This window comes from Atractosteus spatula, chromosome 1 (assembly GCF_055471065.1).
Source record: "Atractosteus spatula isolate fAtrSpa1 chromosome 1, fAtrSpa1.hap1, whole genome shotgun sequence".
In the NCBI taxonomy this organism is placed as follows: domain Eukaryota; kingdom Metazoa; phylum Chordata; class Actinopteri; order Semionotiformes; family Lepisosteidae; genus Atractosteus; species Atractosteus spatula.
In genome coordinates, this window is record NC_142706.1 from 10,088,119 (window position 1) to 10,109,799 (window position 21,681).

The following is a 21,681-nucleotide window of genomic DNA, read 5'->3' on the forward strand; positions in this document are numbered from 1 at the left end:
GATGTGGCTGTCCAAACTCAGATTTGCAGCATAACTTTCACAAGTGAAACAAAAACGTGGAGTTTTTCAAAACAGCAAGAAATAGATAGATAAGACTTTATTGATCCCAAAGGGAAATTGATGAAAAATGTTGTTAATATGTATGAACAATTTTTAGAAAATTCTAGGAGTGTCAAAAAAAGTAAACTAAACTGTGCACTACCTGAAAATGTTGCTACTGTATGCTGCTGCATTCTTTAAAAAGGTAAATAATAAATATATTATAAATAAGTTATTACAAGTTGTATATTTGACAAGTTCATCTTTTAATTTTCACAGAAAGAAAAATTGTTCAAATTATTATAATAACCTTAACAGCAGCCATGCTGTTAACATATTTACAATAAAGCAGTAATTTAAAGATGTTAATTTAGATTATCAGAGGACCTTGAAGTTTATAACCCTTCCAATTATCAGACTTAGTAGTGATTGTAAATAGATTTTTCTTCCAACTTTTTAAAATGTTCCTGTTTGAAGACCAGGGAGTCTAGCAATTTAATATTAATAATATGTAATTTTAATGGCTTGCTATGTGGCAAAACTGAATTACTACGTACAACAAAATGTCTGCCAGGCTGCCATTTTCTTTGATATTTGTTATGAAACCACAAACTGCTCCTGTGCAACAAATGTTTGACCTACATCAGCCCCAGATTTAATAGGCATCATTTGTATGACAATATAATTTAATTTTTGTGCTATGGTGTTTCTGTTTAAACCAAGACAGCTGTCTGAGCACCATTTCATCTGATAATTCAGACTGCTTCTCTCTTGGAACTTGCTATGCTGATTGATTGAAAACTTGGCAACTATCATCAACGCTGAAACCTAGTTCAGACCTGCACCTCACAGGCTGTAGCGCAACTTTTTGTGCCCAAAATGTGGTTTTTGTGAAGTGCAGCATTAAAGGCAAACAAAAAATGTTTTTTCAACGGCCATTATCTCCAGACTTTAACAGGGAATGATCGACTCTGAAGCCTTACAAAAACTGCTTGAAATTTACTTTTGCATTTACCTTCTTGCTTACTTACTTGCTTTTAATTAATGCTAACCTTGTTTTTTCACGCAGTTAAGGAATTATCATCTTAACAGTAAGTACTTTGTGTGAAACACAAAGAAAACATAGTTACAGTATAGCACATATTGAAATGTACAGCGTAAAATATATTGTATACAGCAGCTGTGAGCTTAGTCTGGTAACAGCTGACAAAAGTTTTTTTTTAAAAAGAAAAAAATATTTTTTATGGAAACAAGGGGAACAATCCTTAGTTGGAGTTATGGTTAAATTTAATCCGTGTGGGTTTAATTTCATTCCCTAGAGATAAGAACTCATAGAGAGATATGATGGTGGTCTCTCAGAATGAAATACTATACAAGGTTATATCTGTCATATTTTTTTTCTTCATACTAGTTCTGTGTGATGAAATTGCTCAGTGTTTTTTTTTTCTTTGGAAATCTCAAAGAATGTGAACCATAGAAGGATTATGTACTGTACTATGCCAGTAACAGAGCTCTGGAGACAAAACGTGGACGGGGTTATTGTACGCAGTTTACTTTGCGTTCCCTCCATCTTCTTTCTCTCCGTCCTGTTTCTGTGTGAGATCGTGTGGGTGATGGGGAGTCCTGTGGTGGCCATGCACAGCCCCTAACTGTGGCTGGGCCTAGGGCAGTCAAACAGCATCCATCTCAGGGAGAGAAACAGGAGTGGTGGGACAGCTCCTGCTCTTGGGGGCTGACTGAGGGGTCAGCTGAAGGAGGGGTCCTCCCTCGTGCAGGTAGGGAGAACTGGTGTCACTGCCCAAGGGGGCGCAAATAGGGATGGGCTTTTCTGTGCTCGGAGAGCCCCAGGAATGCAGCTACCCAGCACTGAAGCTTATTATAGCCTATTACCTTTGTCATATCATGTCTTTATTGGAGATTTACCATATGGCTCAATCCACACATTTCTGAAAAGTATGGATAAATATTGTTCCCTTCATTGTTTTTGTGGGAGACCTTGAATAGTTTTGGATGAAACAATAGCATTGCCCTTTGAAATGTCTTGAACATTGTGTTGAGTACAAATCAAAGATGATGTATAAGTAGGTTTGTTTGTTTTTTCCTTCAAAAACGTCTTAAATATTAAAATCCCACCCAGAATATTATGGCATTTTTGCAATTCTATCCTTTTTTGTGTTTGAATAGCACAAGCATGTACCAGCCTAGCAATCAGCTAGAAGATCATCCATCAGGATATCATTTCAAAAACTGTGGTATAGTCTTATAAAGTTGTTATGTCTATAAATTCAGAATAGTCATACCAAGTCTGTCCACACTACACTTATTTGTGTCACCCATTGTCTTTCATGAAATATTTTCCTTCAGAAAGCAGACAAAATTACAGAGCCTCTTTCAGATACAGTATAATAGGTATTAGTGCAGTGTCTGACTGAAGACTTTTCTGTTATCTGTCCCAAGAATCAGACTTTCTATACAGACGTGCTGTTGTCTGCCAAATGAAGTCCAAATTGTAATTTATCAAGTCATTGAAGTCTCAGCTATTTAACTTGTCCAAATACTTGAAGTTTCCATATTGTTTTAATCTGCACACGTACAGTAGTTCTGGTTACAGACTTGGCGGGAACCTCATTATATACATTTTAAATGAAAGCCTCCACCCTTCTGTAGCAATTAGGTTTACACTGGAAATGAGAATAGTGCTTACAAAGAAAGTGACAAGTGAATTTGGAAAATGAACAATAAGAAAATTCTGAGATGATGTATGCTCTCACTTTGTGTAGGATTGATGATACAATAATAGGTTCATTTTTCAGGATTTTCCTCATTAAAAGGACAGATTAAATTATCTGTCCTAAACTAATTAGGCAGTGTTTCAGTAACTCACAGGGACCTTCTTCTGTGTATATGTAAGAAATTGGAGGTTTAGATCAAATTAGAAATACCTGAAATACATCCCAGGAAAAAAAAGGATTAATGTGCTTTCTAAATATCTGTGTTCCAACATGTTAAGCATACTATGCTAACAAACCTAGGGAACTTTTTTAAACAGGACTCCAGGCATGTAATATGGAATTAAACAGTGCATTATTGTTTCAGAAATAGCACAATCCCCTAAATCCCCACATAAAACAAAAGTTGCGACTAGATTTCACACATTTTGAAGACTTTGTGGTCTCATGTAATAGGAGAAAAACACATACATGAAGAATGTGTTATCATGGATTTCCAGTAAATGTTTAAGTGAATTAAAATCATACACTTTTGGCCATAATCAAATGCATTGCCCTGCTTTTTATCAGGAGCAGTGACAGACCTTAACACACATTACTTAGCTACTGTAATTTGCCAGCTTGGACTTTAGATATATAATTAGCTGTCTCAGTTTTTTGCAGCACATTTTGCTTTGCAATGTTCAGCTTCCTATATCACTTCTTACGTTGACCTATCCGGACTCAGCTGCCCCAAAGACAGATGATTTAATTTACCATTTAAAGAAGGACTTCTCATGGCAGGGCTTTGACTATCTTGCAACTTTTCGCCAAAGATTCTTCATGCTTTAATTCGAACAGAATCTGCTGCAGGCCGGGTTGTCACTGCTCCCTGGGTTTTAGGTTACGTTCTATGCTTGTTTATTGGAAACAAGCATATCCTTTTAGTCTTGATTAGTAGCCTAACCTCAGAAGAATCTCAACTGTTATAATTTTACAAATATAATTACTGCCAGGAATGAATGTTTGAGAAGATCAAAAGGAAGACTAGGTGTAAAGTTGTGTAATTAATTTGTTACATTCGCTACAGGAGAATAGGCTATATCCACATGTATAGTTAGGCATCAAGATGAAAATAGCACTACTTTATTAGTTGTTTAAAATGTTTTCACAAATGCCTCGTCACTGAACCTTTCTTCTAGTCTAAGATCTATTGAGGCAGTATTGGAGTAACTTATTGTACTGTATATGAGTAAGGCATTCCATTTCTTGTTGTTCATATTACCATATATTTATAGGTATACTGCATCTATAATTATTTTGTATACTTTTAAAATTTAGTTTTTAGACTAGAACAGAATATTAACTATATCTGGAGATTATTCCATGAAGTAGGAATACAGTACTACAGTTTAACCAAATTCCTTAGTCTCCCCAGTTAAAGATTGTGTTGAAGGGTGCTTTGCCTTATCCTATGATGGAAACCGCAAAACAGAAGAGGAAAAGAAAAGTCTTAATAAAGGAATAGATTTGCATATGGTCTAAAATTTCTCTATGTGATGTCTGTAATTTCATATACGCTGTGCAATTTCCAGAGGAAATAAAAACCTGCTTTATGTTTCATATACTACACTTCCAAAATAAAGAGACTGCCTTGTTCGGTTGCACAAACTGGGCTGTGAACTTGCATTAATTACTGGCTTGTCCCTGTATTCTCTGAGTGTGAAGTTGCTGTTAAAAATCACTGGCTGTAGTATGTTGTTTGAATGAACGTTATACCTATCCAGAACATTACAGAACCTCCACCAAAAATGTCCTTCTTGGCTTGTCAGTACAATACACTGTGATGTTGATACACATTGTGCTTTATGTCGAATCTGGGATGATGATACTGTCCCCCCAGTAATAGGGTTGACACTGCTGGAGACATTTCTGTTCTGATTGGCATTCTAATATTCCAGGAATTCCCTAAAGTGGTTTCTGTAACCTCTGAAGAAACATACCCAGTACTTGGACACGCTCAGCATTGCATGATCATACTTACAATTTCATTGTGTACGAAAGAGGCTTTCTTCTAAATTTATGGTTGCTTGTCATGTCATCTTAAGTACTGCAGCGTTATTGCACATGTTCCAATAATAAATTGGTCTAAACTGCCTGAGCAATTCAAAAAATGTAGGACATGTTATGCTTGAATGCTTTCTTTGTCACCAGTTTTCATGAGAAAAATGTGCCTGGTTGCAATACATACACAATGTGTGAATCATAAACTTAACTGGATGATATGTTAAAAAATTCACCAGATTAGTCATGCATTATTCACTATTTTTATAGACACAGGATATTTAGAAAGGGGCTGTGATCATGATTCCATTAGTTGAAATGTTATTAGTTACACAGCAAACATTAAAGCTATACACATATGAGTGTATGTGTGTACAGTATACACTATATACTGTATATGCGTTTCATCACATTGTCTCAAATCCAGCTTTGTTTCTTTTAAAAGAACCGATTAAACAAGGTGAAAAATCCAAAGTAACTGTGGCATTATATTATGTTTTTACAGAAATACAATATATTCCCCATTGCAACTGAATACAGCGTATACAATATAAAATAAAAAAACGAGTTCTAGGCTGATTTTCTGTTTCATGATAGAAAAAACAGAAAGAACATTATTGTAAAATCAGAATGTTGATTTTTCCTTCCAGGGATCGGCTCACTTGACTGTGAGGCAAAACACTGATAATTTTAAATGATAGCTTACCTTGGCAAATTCGTGTATGCAAGGCACAAAATGCATGTACAAATGTCTTTGAATACAGGCCCTGTTTGTCCTAATATTTTATGCTAATAGATCAGATTCCTGATGTATATCCCTTGTTAGGCCTTGTTGTACGACTCCATTCAGTGTGGTTGGAACACCAGTATCCACTGAGTGGGCTTCACAGAATAATGCGGGGGACCAATGACTACACTCAATGTAATCTTTGTTGCAAGTCTTGCATGGTATGATACAGTAGCTTGTTGAACGTTTTCTACACAGCACAGCAGAGAATTTCTTCCAGGACATTTGAGAAAATTACCTCAAAATTACTTCAATTGGAGTTCTTCAGATTGTGGCATGTTAAAGGTGGATGCTGGGGAGTGGAGGGGAGTCCCTATTACCCGTAAAGCGCTTTGAGTGGAGTGTCCAGAAAAGCGCTACATAAGTGTAAGCAATTATTATTAATAATTATTATTATTATAAATACAAAGTTTTCCCAAGAATACAGTGTGGCTATAATGATTTATTTGTTTCTTCTGTTTGTTACTCATAGATCTCTGCCACTACCAACAATCCCAAGTGTTTTGTTTATTTCCTCTGAACAGTTTAGTGGCTGAAAAAAATAGGCAATTGTTTTAACAAATACATACTGTATTAGACAAAATCACAATCAAGCCAAAAAAAACAAAAAACCTACAGTATTTGTACATGATCAGATTATCACATTTTGTAATTGCATTTGTAGTGTTATTGTAAAAATAACATTAAAATGCTAGTTGTGTTAAAGTGAAGTGTGTGTGAGAAACAGACACACATACTGTAAACACATAATCCACATGAACTATCATTTCTTAGAGAGTTAAGAAAATAATTATGTAAGAAGGGTTAGAAATATGAGGAGGCTGTTCATCCCACCCAGCTCTGTTGGTAGAGCTCATCCAGATGTTTTTAAGGAAAGAAATCAGGGCATCAGTTTCAACCTCATTAGGTTAGGTAGTTTGTTTAAAACTTCCATAATCCTTTCGGTAAAACAATGCCTCCTCTTGGCTTAAAATGCTCTTCCCTGAGGTTTTCAGTTGTGTTCATGTTTTAGTGTTCATTCTGAAGAAGTCCATGGGGTTGACTTTGTCTTTGCCTTAGAGGAAATTTGAATACTTGAATGAGAACCCAGAGTGCTTGGGATTTAACATTTGAGGAGGCACGTGAAAGGGCTTTAGCTATGCAATTCGCAGAAAAAAATCACTCAGTGAATAATTTTTCAGTTGGCCTCATAATGTACAGTATCTCCTTCTGCTATTCGGGTTAGAGTCTGTTCTCCTTCCACGTCAGCTCAGACGTGGATGTGAACATGGACAAAAGACCAGTCTTAATCTCCCATTCTCAATCCAGGTATTTGTATTTTTGTGAATTAATGTTTTAGGGGGAACTTTATCACAAGCCTTCTGAGCAATGTGGTTTATCCATTTCATGGCACTGTATGTTAACTCTATTATCACTTGAATGATACTTGAAATTTGGATTTGACAGGCCTGGTCTGTAAATGGTGTAAGAATGTGCAATCTGCCAAGTAGTTGAAGATAAAGCGATTCAGTGTGAACTTTTTACAGCCACTTGTGAGATATGAAGCAGAGGCGGCGCTGGTTGTTTATGAACTCTGTCACGTTTCAGTTCAATACCTGCAGTGTCACAGTGTCAGTGAAACACTGTGTCGATGAAAGAGGCATTTTGACTTGGGAGAAGTAAAGATGGGGTGGTTATGACCATCTTGATACATGCAAGAATGATGGCGAATTAGATGTTAATATTAGGCTTGACCCACATTTTAAATAATAAATTCTACCACATTTAGTATTAATTGCGCAGAGTTAACTGTTAATAGTAAAGTTTAGTGGCAGCTTGGAAAGCACCTTATTTTTTGTTTTATGTGTTCCTATTCTACACATACTCCTCCTTTTGAAACTATCTGTGCCAGTGTATACATACTGTAAGCTTTTACAGCTCGTAGTCCTATAAATCTTCACAATTAGGCTTCCTTCAGAAAATTCCTTCAAAAAATATTTCTTTAAGGTCTGTCACAAATTTAAAATATCTTCATAGCAGACACAAAACAGTCAACTGTTTTAAAACTATGCTTGTAAAATATTTTAGTTTACTGAAACTGAAAATAATCAATAGGAGGTAAGGCTGTGATACAGTATATACTCTTACTATTTACACTACTGTTTTATTTGAAGCAGGCGTCAAACATCTGTGAACATGGAGACGTAGAAACGCCACTGCCAGACTCTATTGGCTTGCTGTTAATTGATCCTCTCCTCCTGAGTCTTAGCCACCCTCCTAGTGAGAGAGAACTGGGCAGAGATCGGGGGTATTACTGACAGGAACGCCGCAGTACTTTTAAGACGAACATAAACGTGGCTGCTTTTTGTCAACCAACAGACAGGCACTCAGCACTGTGCAATCTCCGTCAGTTTTGAGGGTCGGCGCTACAAAGGAAATAAAGCAAAAGCAGATTCGAGTTTATTGTATTTGTTCTGCAGCTGGCATTCACTGGGTTGGCAGAAGTCAGGACAGATCGTAAGAAACAGACGCTCCAAGCAGCTCGGAAGCTCTGGTAAACCGTAAAGGGAAAACTTGGGGATATTGCCTCCCGAAAACCATGTAAATTTCGCGTTCTGTGGAAGTTAATCCTTACAGCAAAGGAAATAATGACTGTTTTGTCCTGGTGAAAGGAATATGCTACATAATAGAAACAAGTTATTCTGCAGCTGCAAAACCTAAGATGAATCAAATGCTTCGGAAAAGAGGAACAATTACTCCAACTGGAAACCATGTGTTGGCTTTCGCTCAAGTGAGGAATAAGTTTTTTCTTGTGATTCTTTTAAGTTTTTCTTTTAAGGAAAGATTTTTGATAAACAATACATTTATGGAGGGCATTGAATAAGGTAGGGACAAAACAAATGATCAGGAATCTCCCTTATGATTACTACAGGTGCTGCTTTGGAACTCGCGGCATTAATTATAAAAACTCAAAGAACAGTGATCGTCGAGTAGGGGGGTGACAACATAAAAAACATAGAAAAACTGATTCCAAGTGTCTTTTTTTTTTTCAACGTCCAGATATTTTGTTTACTGCTGCTCTGCTACAGTCGCGTTCGGCTGTGTTGAATTAATGATGGAACTGTAATCTGTTTTTCTTTGGCTGCTAACCTTAGCTCATTCTGCGAAAGGGCGTGTTTTTTTTTTATATATTTGAAACGGCTAATAACATTTCTGATAATGTTCGTGCTGGGCGTCCTGGTGGGATTGTCCGCAATCAACGTGATGGCTTGCGGTTATCTGTCGTGGGAAAAAATTAATTCGAAGGCGCACAACAGAGAAGTTAACGTGCTAGACAAACCAACGTCTCAACCGCATATTATTTTTATTCTGGCTGACGACCAAGGCTTCAGAGATGTAGGATACCATGGTTCTGAGATTAAGACCCCTACTCTCGACAGACTTGCTGCTGAAGGAGTTAAACTGGAAAATTACTATGTTCAACCGATTTGCACCCCTTCAAGAAGCCAGTTCATAACTGGCAGGTAAGTCTGCTTTTAGCAGCGTACCATACCAGAAATGGTGATTGCACCTCATTTATTAAGACATACACCTGTTGCTATAAAACCAAAACGCGCTATCCAATTTAAAAAAAAAAATAAACGGGACGGTAATTTACATGTACTGTGACCTTCCTTGTGTACAACAATACCCACATTCTTTGTGCCAGGTAATAAAATGGACGGAAACCAACGGGAAGCGCCGCTTGGTGTGGAGAAACATTGGAAGGCAGGGAGTTTTTGCGCATGCCTGCAGTTACTCGGAAATGCCTAATTTTGCCCTCGCTGTAGTTCAGGTTTTCTTTGTACTTTAATGCAATTTTAATATTAATATTGTTATCGCTACCTTTAAAAGTACAAAGAAAACATCTTCCTCCAGAATCTCAGGACACAGCGCTCACAATACTCAGAATTTATGATGCAAATATTTTTATGTTTTTTATTTTATTTTTTTTTCCTCCTGGAGCACGGAAAAAGAAATAGAAGAAGCATCTAACATCCAGGTAGGTTAAATATTGAAGCTCTGAATGGCAAAAAGATCACTGCAGCTATCAGAATAAATATGAGTTCCTTTCAGTTCAATTTTCTTTTCTGACCACCCTTGTAATATTCTCTGAATTCTTACTTCAGAATCTTTAGTGTCCATCAGGACACAGGGATGGGGAAATCTAGTTCTTGTGGGCCTGAGGTTACATTCTACCCCTGAATTTCATTATTTAATCAAACCAATTGTCTGAATAAAAGGGGAAATTGCTCTTTTATTTTAGGTCTTTAATCAATGGTTAACTGTATGATACTGGCAGGAGGAGGACTGATGATAAGGATCATACATTCATGCACCAGTAGGATGCAAAAAATGTTTTTAGCGCCATGCTATTCTTTGAAACCTGCCCATCTGAATAGTGTTAAACTTTGTTTGTCTATTATGTTTACTGAAACAAGTTATTTAATGATTTGAGAATCATGCATGTCACTCTTAAGTCTTCTTTTTTCTGAACTTTCAAGAAGAAATTTTATTCTTCCCAAAACATTGTGGGTCTGTGGGATGTGATGTCTACCTGCCCCCAGTTCGTTGTTGTACACTTCCTGGTTGCCTTCATTAAGGGTCTTGTTTTTTTATAAAGCATATTGAAGTGGTTTACAAACGTAAGACTAGGTACACAGTAGCTATCATGAGTTTCAGACTTCATACAGTACATATACTGTACTATACACAGTACCCAATTAGGATGGCTACAGATTTGTTAGAAGTAGACATTAAACTGAATCCGTTCAGAGAGGATGCCCTATTTCAGAGACCGAATTTATATCCACAAAACATCTATGAAAGTAGTGCATTGTTTTTTGTAAAACATCTGTGATTTATTTTTATATGAAACTTAACTAGTTTTAACCTACAGAGAGATTGTTATAGCCGTCCTTCGGCAGAGACTTTAAACCAAATTACTCATTATTCAGTAGTGTTGGTACCTTGGTTTCCTGGCTAAAATCTGTACAACTTGGCCTACTTAAATTGTCCCCTTAGTTCAATTACCAAGGTTATTTCTCATTTGTCCACAGGATCTGCTGAGTAGGACTACGATAGGGTATGATTGATAGTATTTGTCACCCAGGTTAAGCTGCACATCAGTAATGTACTGTTACAGTACTGTATGTCATGGTTACCATTCTATGTTTAAAGTAGCTTAGGATCCTTTTTGATGAATGGTGACATATAGCACAAATGCAAGGAATTATTTATTAAATCGATGCATAATTGAGTAGGAGAATAGAAGAAATTGTTTTAAAATAAAGTCACTGTAATTTTGTGCGTTTAAGCCTACAGTATATCATGTCAAAACAGTTCATGGGCAATTTAAAATGTCTAAATGCCGTACAGGAAGTACTGAAGAGCTGCAGTTTTCGATGGTGATGTAAAGTGCTTTATTACACATTGAGTGGACACAGTGAGTTGGAACACTTCCATAACTATAAAAACAAAACAAGTGACTTCTAAAAATTGGAATTCTGTCAAATCACCAGCTAGGAGTTTCCCCCTGCTTTGACTTGACATTTATAGCTTTGTAGAAAGATAAGTATGTGGGGTGGAGGGTGATGAGAGAACTATAATGTGTTAAAAGCCATAAGTGGCAAAACAAATAACAGAGCTTATTTTTTTGTTCTTTATTAGGCTTTTACAGAAATCATAAATGAGTTGAACAGGATTCAAAATCCTTTCCCCTTGGCAGGGTTTTGAAACAAATTGTTCTAATTAAATCTTTATTTTGTTTGTGTTCAGCATGAGTGAACGGACAAGTAACATATTATGATAATTCCGCTTTTATCGCTGTTATTTTTTATTTGCAATGCTACACAGACTGGAAAGAAAACATGTTTTGGCTGTTTTTGGTGGCGATCCAAGATTATATATTGTAACGCAACGGGGGCTCTGGCGGGCGCCCTTGCCGCATCAGGTCGGCCCCACACTGTCCGGGGCTCGAACCCGGGACTTCCGCGTCTCTCTGCAGCGACCTAGCCCCGTGAGCTAAAGAGAGATCTCTTTACAGCCCAGTAGCTGTAGTCCTGCTATCACAGGGAAGGGCGGTCACGTCACCTGCTCTGGTACGCCGGCTCTTACACAGTACCTGTCAGCCGTAAGCGTTACAATATATTATGTAGTATTGAGACCTGGCTGTCATGATATCATATACAAAACAAACAGCAAATAACAAAATAAGAGAATTATGGCTAGTGCATTTATGTTACATATACTGTAGTAGAGTCATCACATGTCACTTAACCAACAATGTAACCATATAATCTTATGGAATTTGGAATATTTATTTCTTTAAAAAATACAAAACTGAAGTATAATGGAATGGATTTAATAAAATATTTTTAACACAGATATAATTAAAATAATTTTGTTTTTCATATTTTATGATAATTCATATTCTTATAACGCAGACAAACGTACTGTAAAGGGCAAGGTTTCAGGATCATTTTCCCAACAAAGCTTTTGTGAAGAGTATCTCGAAAGGAATATGAGACACATATATATTTAGCATTTAAGTATTAAGTCGAGACAGATGGTTCTGTTTACTTTCGGTGATGTCAGTTTTCATTGATGTCAGTTTCAAGTTACATAAAGAGATTAAAGGGATTGCATTAATTGGTGTTATCAAAAACGTACACGATATTTCTTATTGGTTGAGCCACGTGGCCTTGGTAGATGTTTCCTATTATACTATATACTGTACTCTGTCACTCTTCCTGTACAGTTGCAACATATGCAAAGTTTTGACCGTTGCAGTTGTCTGCTGTTGATCGTATTATGGTGGTGATGCAGATGACCTGCTGAAATCAAGTCAGAAGAAAAAGCTAACCAAGACAAGACCTCAGCATTCTTTGCTTGAAATCTTACCAGTTGTATTTCTTGCACTATGTGGCCTTACACTGCTGCATCTAAGTTTGAATTGCCTTGCAACAGAAACAGAAAAACGTGACTCAAGGATCAACATATTCACTACTTCAAATCTAGTGCGCATAACAAATATTATGTGTGATTTTAGCTTTAAAGTAGGACTCAAGAAATCCGTACTGAATTGGAACCTATAATGTTTGTTTTCAGTGGCTCTTTAGGTGCCTATTACATCTTAAATGTTACAGAATGTTAACAAGTAAAGTTGTATTTAATTCAAAGTTGTTAGAACCGTCCATCGTTAGATCCCACACCATCCGATTCCTTTGTAGTTTTTTTTTTCACCAATTTGCTGTATTTGTCATTTTAAGAACACACAAAAGATTTGAAAACAAAAACTAAATTCTTGGAAAACAAACTGGTAAAATTAGGGGCAGCTGTAAGTAACTTTGAGGGTTCTCATATTAATTGTACTTAAAAATTATTATTTTTCTTTCTAATAGTTAAAGATTCAGAGGTAACTAGTAACTAATAATACACTGGTAACTAGGTGTGTGTTACTAGTGTGCGATTAGTTTGAGCTGTGTTTTAATTTCTTTTGGTTGACATAAGCTTCAAAAAGTAGGGTGAATCTTTTTGTTTAAATGTGTTTATGAATAACAGACCAAAACACTTTTAACATTACTGGAAAACGTCCTAATGTGGCAGCTACATGCTAAGGAACTCACATCTGAGTCAATTAAATCACCAATCGTGAAACTTTTAGGTGTGTGGGGGGGTGGCATACAGGGAGTGAATCATGTTGAAATAATCTTTCCTGTTCTTCCCACCAGTGGAGCCAAAACGTAGATAATACATGCCTGATAGCCACACATCCAAACATTTCTATAATTTTGGCTAGGGAATGGCCAGTAATACTGTATATGCAGAAATGTTGAGGACTGTAATATGATGTATCACAGTTATAAGGGTTTTCTTCACATTTGTGAAGAAGCTGAAAAATGTTTGCTTCTGTTAGTAATTTGTGCTGACATTTAATTAACTGAAGCGAGGAAAAGCATTGTAATTGTTTTACCAGGTAATGAAAGGAGATTAAAATACTTTACCTCTGGGAATCTGTCTTTTTTTATTTCAGTGATGAGAGCAGGAGAGGAATTGGTGACTCAGAGGGCCAGGTGTACTCTGAAAGGTGTTCACAGGCCAGTATAATTAGTTGATGCGAGAGCGGGTGAATTAATATAGTGTGAGCTTCAGGTTTTTTTGGCATAAGGCCAGGGTTCTGTGAAGCTTGTGCAGAGGAATAGACTTCAAACTGGAGCTCAGCCAGAAATCTGGAGGGCTCTTCTCTGTAGCACTATTAACTAATGAAAGCACAACCCCTTTCTTCTCCCTGAATGCCAGAAGCGCAGCTTTTTTTCCCCCCAAACCAAAGACGGAGTATTAGAAGCTGTTCACGAAGGTTCCATTAAATTTAATTTTGATTGTCAAGTGAGGTGCTTAGGTGTATCTGTTCATGTTAAAATATTTCATTTCTGTGATGGGTGATTATTATGAGGTTTATAGGGTATGATGTGTGGGGTTCCTTCTTTGTTTTGTGAGATTTTTTCTCCTACATACTGTACCTGTTGCATGTCAGATCAAGGGTGTGGACTTCATTTGATTTATTTTGCTGTGTAAGACTGTCTCGACTGAGAAAAATTGCTTGTAAGTGATTTGTGATGCTACCTTTAGAAATTCACATAGTAGTAAAAATAATCATCATCATCATCACTGGGAGGTTGTGGGATTTAATCCACTCATGGAGCACTGCAGTAGCTGTTAATAATTCCTTACACTTATACAATAATTCCTTATACTTATACAATAATTCCTTACACTTGGCCCTTTTCTTGAGACTCCACTCAAAGCGTTTTGCAGGTAATGAGGATCCCCTCCACCACCAACAATGTGCAGCCCCACTTGGATGATGCAATGGAAGTCATAGTGCGCCACTACAATCACCACATATCAGCTATCAGTGGTGACGCAAGCAGAGTAATGAAGCCAATTCATAGATGGGAATTATTAGGAGGGCCATGATTGGTAAAGGTCAGGGGGAAAGCTGGCCAGGACATTGGGGTAACACCCCTACTAATTTCAAGAAATTCCCTGGGATTTTTATTGACCACAGAGAGTCAGGATCTTGGTTTTACATCTCATCTGAAAGAATCACATTTTTTACTGTATAGTGTCTCCATTATACTGGGGCATTAGGACCAACACAGTCCACAGAGTGAGCACTCACTACTTGTCCCACTAACCTCTTCCTGCAGAAACCTTAGTTTTTCCCTGGAGGTCTCCCTTCCAGGTACTAGCCAGGTTCACACCTGATTAGCTTCAGTGGGTTGCCAGTTGTGAGTTGCAGGGTGATATACCTGTACTGTAGCTACTGGCAATGATTAACAACGGTAAGTCTTGATACTTTTATCGTCTTGCTTAGTACAACAGTAAAAGCTAGTAAAAAAACAGTAGTGGAAGTAACACAGGTTAAAATGCCACACAATGCCATGATAAAACTGCACAATAACTATGTAAGGTAAATAATGGATTATCAAATCACAAGGTTTCACTACAGAAAAGCCCAATTCACAGACAAAGCAAGCCAGACCTCCTGTTCACATCACCCATATCTGATAAACCTTTGTACAGCAGTCCTGGATGAGGACACAACAGTTATGAGAGCTAAACTAACACCCCCCAAAGCAAACTAACTCTAGGATATTTGTCCACAACACTTGACAAATATCAAAACACAGCTGCAAACCTTTGTTTTTGCTTTCATATGATCACAAATAAGATAATAGCTTTTAACGGAAAAAAATGAAGATGTATTTAACCCACAGCCCAACGAATCTAAAGAAACAAGTACATATCTAAACAAATTATAGCACACAATTCCTTCCTTGGTCTTCAAAATAAGAGCTACTTATAACACAGATAATGAAATAAGTGCATTTTAAGTACTACCTGTATATGTAGTGCCAATTTAAAATCAGTTATTTCAGTATCAGTGTTGACTACACTAATTGCAAAAGGTGTCCTTTTACTGTTAGGATAAAGTAGGACACATCACTTAAAAAACAGCTAGTGTCCTAGTACTGTATGTAATTTAAATTATGTAGCTTGTTTCATAGTAAAAGACTGAAACTAAACATGAATTTAAGATCAGGTAATTAATCTGATTACACAGACAGTTATTCATATAAGCAAATCATAGTCATATTCATGATTGGTATTCAATGAATTGGGAAAACATCACTTTAGAAATGTAAATATAATATGGTATTTTATAACATATTCTGTTTCCTGTTACAGAAATCTAAAGGCAAATACAGTATTAATGTGGGTTTCTTCTGATATTTTTGTTTCCCCATAAATGTTGTCATTTCATAAATGTTAATAATGAACTTACTCAGGCAGTTATTAGTAGCAGATTCCTTAGTTAAATCTGTCAGCAGAGGCCCTTGTAACAGTAAGAAAATGATTATTGAATATGTTCCATGTCCTAGAATCAAGGGTATTGCATTTCCTCTTCTCTGTGTAATTGCACAATATATCCAGGTTTCTAAGATCCTGGCACAAGCAAGTACTGTACTAATGATGTAATTGTGAGAGAATCTGAATTTCTAAAGGGAGGATTAAACAATGGAATGGGAAAGTTTTTTTTTGTCCCCGTTCTTGTTTTGGGTAGGAGTTGTGAAGTATTCATCAGATTGTTCCTCAGTATTTTGAGAAAACCGTCAAGCTCCACTGAAAACATTGGGATTTTATTGACAGCTTGTATAGTTTCTGGGAGAGACCTGGTGTAGGTTTTATAGGAAAGATGGTATACATAGTAGATTCCTATTAGCAAAACACATTGAGAATTCTGTTACAAAGTTCTGACCACATCAAATTCTGGATGTAATCCTAAAGCTTTAGCACTACAGAAATATTTTTCTTGTGAGGTAGTAATTAAATATTATAGTGGTTTTGCTGAAGCCATTAAAGTAAAAAAACTAGTCAGTATGAAAGCATAAGAAATAGTTTAATATTTCTTGGTGCTTATGATTGTGAACAGAATATTGGAGATTTCTGCTTTTATATTAATTTCTGTCTGTCTGTTAAATTTCTGTTATATTAATTTCTGAGTATTAAAGATTTCTGTCTTTAATATTAAACTAACAACTTCCTTTTTGTGTTGTACTGTAATTATACAGTACATCATCCACCTAAATCTAACTGCTTTTACCAAATTTGTTTTGGGTTTTTTTAATTGGAGATTTTTACATGTATATTGATAATGAACCTAATTATATGCTTTTCGCTTTCTTAAGTATCTAACAGGGCCTACACTTAATCACAGTCATACCCTTGATTTAGTTATGGCTTAAGAACAGGAAAATAGTATCTTTTCCGTTACAGATGGCAAACATTGACGTAAGATTGGTTTGCTATATTAATAAATTTAATTCATAGCCTGCTTTTTATATAATCTTTTACAACAGAGGGCAAAACTCTCAAAATGTTTTAAAATGAATGCAGTATATTACATGTATTGAAAAGAAACAATTCATGGCTCTTGCTTCCCGTTTTGAACCGTACTTTGCTGTAGCTTGCACACTGAAACAGATCCCCACCCTGAATTCTTGTGCATTTTGAATGTTGCTTTAAAGGAACATCAATAACTTTTAATCAGTGAACAGTGAGTTAGCTATCTTGATTTTGGGTCTTTGTCTGACAGCTTGAACAAGAGCTGAAATGCAAACAGACGAACCATTGAACCTTATCATTGTCTACTACAGTTCAACAACTTAGCATGGCAAAGTACTGTAGTAAAATATATTATTTGTAAACTCTGAGTTTAAAGAACAAACTATTGCTGAATTAAAAAAAACATTTTGTATTTATCAGTGTAATATAGTAAATATACTTAATTTTTCAAACTACCCTCTCTTGTGACATCCCTCCCACTTCTTTTCTTATTTGATCCCTCAGAACTATCATCTATCAACTATCAACTATCAGAACTATAACATCCCTGGTTTCAATTACAGCCCTTCTGTCTGTTTTCATATTCCCCCATTTTCAATTGCAGCACTTATGCCCATATTGAGGAAGGAGCCTTCATGTACACAAGGTCAACCAAAACTGCTTCACACATACCCAGTGTGTTGGATTCGAGTCTCACTTGGTAGTTTTTTCAGCTAGTACTGGTGATTCACCATTTCTACATACAGCACTGTACAAGTCTGACATGCCCATATACCAGCTTACCCTGTACGAAATGCATCCACTAATGATTGATCTGATCAATAATAATTCTATACAGGTAATTGCTGTAAATTTCAATCACAGGCTGGAAACTGACAAGCAGGTGACCAGAACATTTAAAAACGTAGAAATATATTTTAATCTATGTAAAGGTTTCATCTAGACCTCAGACATTACTAGAAACAAGCGTTTAATTTTATGAAACCTAATGAACTTTAAATATTTACTTAAATATGATACTTTATGTTACATTTTAGTGATACATTTGCTACCATCTCCAATGCACTGCACTTCTCACGCAGCGCACATCCCTATTAGGACAAACACATGCAAGTAATCAAGACCAGCATGATCATGTGGAAAGCAAAGGGCTTATGAAACAAAAAAAGGTGAAAGAGTCTGCTTTGCATGTCATGAGCTATGGAAACAGGTCCTCTGGAGAATTTGAAAATTAAATTCTTTTCCCATGATTCATTAGTTTTAACACCCACTCCTGACTCATGTTCCAGCACCAGAAAACCTGTATAAATAAATGAAGTGTCTGTGGACAACAAATGTCTTTACCGAATACAATGGAATTAGGTTTCCTTTGTTCCTCTTTAATACATAATAAATACAGATAGGACTGAACTCTTTCATGAGTTGCCATTAAAGTGCTTGTAAAATTCTTAATGGTAGTACAATCTGAAAAACGTATCAATCAAATTTTACAGCATGTTTCTCAGCAAATAGAGAATTACCAGTGGCTGTTTTAGTGTTACAAAATTTAAGATGATTAATTAGCATGGTTTTCTTCATATATTTATGCAATTAAAGTTCATTTCATAGTTAAACAATTTCTTTGCTACTGTAGCTATCCCAATTGGAATTGTTATTTCACCTCCTAAGTTACCAATTAAGGAATCGTCAAAATTATTTTATCATCTAAATTGGCTTTGATATTATACAAATTGCAGGCATTGACAAATTGATTAACAGAACTATATACATGACTACTGACATGCATTTAACCATGCACCCCAGTGTGAACATAATTACATACTAGATTAAACAGTTTTTATGTACTGTGTTTGATGTGTAGTTGCCATTATTCCTTCTTTCAAAAATGTGAAGAAATTATTGAAATGTTTTTATTTAGCAGTAGTCTATATATAATTTGCCAACAGATCTTTTAATTTTAAAATATTTTTCTCCTTTCCAAACTGATCCTCGAGCAGATTATATATAGCACTATTGCTAAAAAAAAGTATTATAGATCCAAGTAAGTGTGTCATGGTTCAGATATCACGGCCAATGTAGTTACAGGTTATGGATGTCAATGCATTTGTTACATGTACAATATGAGTGTCAAGGCAGTGTGGTAACCCTCTGCCTTCCAACACATAGCCTGTGGCTCACATTTTCTGAATTTGCTAGATAATACTGCTGATTGTTGAAAGCAGAACATGGGCACCTTCTCTTACAAACAGACTGCCTTCATGAACACTGATAGCTTCCAGGCAGTCTTCAGTTGTTCAAGCGATACAAGGTCATATCTGTTGCCGTTCTTGCAACTGGGCACCTGTCCATTTTACAATATCATATAATTTGAGCTCAGTATTACTGTATGTGATCCTTAAGACCAGCTGCGCTCAATCAATTAACATATTTGCTCACTATCTGAAAAGAATAACATAATGACATTATGTAGGTGCCCCATTTGCTGCTGAAGTAAAATAGAGACATGATTTTTCTTGTTTCAGTATTATTAAAGTTTCTTAGAAGTTGCCACATGACATTTAAGCTGCTTTCTCTTATTCAGTGTCTCTTTAGTAGTGGTTGGGTGATGTACTGTACATGTTTGAAAAATTAAATATGTGCCATTACTGACTTTTTAACAAAGCATCATGTCTGATGATTTGTATGTTTTTTTTTCTGTTTGTGTAGATACCAGATTCACACGGGTCTTCAGCATTCCATTATAAGACCAACTCAACCAAACTGTTTACCTTTGGACAATGTGACACTACCTCAGAAGCTGAAAGATGTTGGGTATTCCACCCACATGGTTGGAAAGTGGCATTTGGGATTTTATAAGAGAGACTGCATGCCCACTCAGAGAGGTTTTGACACATTCTTTGGCTCACTATTGGGAAGCGGAGATTATTACAGCCACTTCAAGTGTGACAGCCCTGGAATATGTGGTTATGACCTTTACGAAGGTGAGCATGCAGCTTGGGAGCAAGACAATGGGATCTATTCAACACTGATGTACACCCAGAAAGCGGTGAACATTCTGGCAACCCACAACCCTAGGCAGCCCCTTTTTCTGTACTTGGCCTTCCAAGCTGTCCATTCTCCACTGCAGGTACCCGCAAAGTACTTAGAACGCTACAAATCCATCCCAAACTTGCACAGACGGAAATACGCTGCTATGGTCACCTGTCTTGACGAAGCCGTCAACAACATAACGCTTGCGTTGGAGAAGTACGGTTACTACGACAACAGCATTCTGGTGTACTCCTCTGACAATGGGGGGCAGCCCAAGGCGGGTGGAAGCAATTGGCCCCTCCGTGGGAGCAAAGGGACATACTGGGAGGGAGGTATCCGTGCCGTGGGCTTCGTGCATAGCCCTCTGCTGATGAAGAAAGGCACTCTGTGCCGGGGGCTGGTGCACATCACAGACTGGTATCCCACCTTGGTTACCTTGGCTGAAGGTCAGCTCGAGGAGGATCTCGACTTGGATGGTTACGATGTGTGGGAGGCCATTAGTGAAGGCAGGCCCTCACCTCGGCAGGATATCTTGCACAACATTGACCCAATTTATACAAAGGCCAAGAACGGATCTTGGAAAGCCGGTTATGGCGTATGGAATACTGCCATCCAAGCAGCCATCCGGGTGGGTGACTGGAAACTGCTGACCGGTATCCCTGGATACAGCGACTGGGTGCCTCCCCAGACCTTTTCCAGCCTCATGACCAATCGCTGGCACAACGAGCGGGTTTCGTGGGATAGGGGAAAGTCGGTCTGGCTGTTTAACATCACGGCAGACCCCTACGAACGAGTGGACCTGTCTCACCGCTATCCCCACATCATCAAGAAGCTGCTGCTGAGGCTGGCCCAGTACAACAAGACGGCTGTCCCTGTCAGGTACCCGCCCAAAGATTCCCGCAGCAACCCCCAGCTGAATGGGGGGGTCTGGGGCCCCTGGTACAAAGAGAAAGAGGAGGAAGAAGAGGAGCAAGAGGGCAGCCTGAGCACCAATCGCCTGGGCAAGAGGAAGCGGAAAAAGAAAGTGAAAAGGAAAAAGTTGAAAAGTAAATGAGAAATGTAGCCAAAGTCTTCTGCTTTGATATGAGTATTTTCTCAGGGAATAAACTTTTCTGTTTTCTAGATCTGTCCTCATCGATTCACCATTTTGCAAAGCATTATACTTTACAGAATGCGCAAATCAAGTGGGAAAATTCAATTAATGAGGGACAAATCGGGGGCATGGCTTTTGATTCAAAACATGAATCCAAAATTAAAACTGATGCTGATATCACTGTGAAGTAAATTGTCAAAAGTGTACTTGGTTGAACACTTAAAAAATAATTATGAATTAATTAAACATAATTCTATTTACTTGGAGGTGTCTATTTGACACAGACTTTTTATTCAGAAATTATTATGGACCATGTTACTTTAGTGATGATGTGACAGTAAAGGTTTTCTTTTAATTTTCAAAGTATTGGATAAACTCCCTATAAACTGTATAATAAATTTGTCAGGTTTGTCAGGTTTTGTGAGTAGAGTATCTGTATTTATATAGGTTAGAAAATTTTCTTTTCACTGCAGTTTTTACCGATCTGCTGTGATTTCTCTTGAAATCAAATAAAACACTGAAATCTAGTC

The 21,681-nt window shown here is 37.0% G+C and overlaps 1 protein-coding gene across 1 annotated transcript; it reads left to right on the forward strand.

The window, feature by feature from the left end:
* Positions 1–8,428: 8,428 nt before the first annotated feature.
* arsj (arylsulfatase family, member J) lies at positions 8,429–21,180 on the forward strand. The gene is made up of 2 exons (XM_088939258.1): positions 8,429–9,101; positions 19,735–21,180. The coding sequence occupies exons 1-2, from the start codon at positions 8,797–8,799 to the stop codon at positions 21,110–21,112; spliced, it is 1,683 nt and encodes a 560-aa protein (XP_088795384.1). The 5' UTR covers positions 8,429–8,796; the 3' UTR covers positions 21,113–21,180.
* Positions 21,181–21,681: the final 501 nt, after the last annotated feature.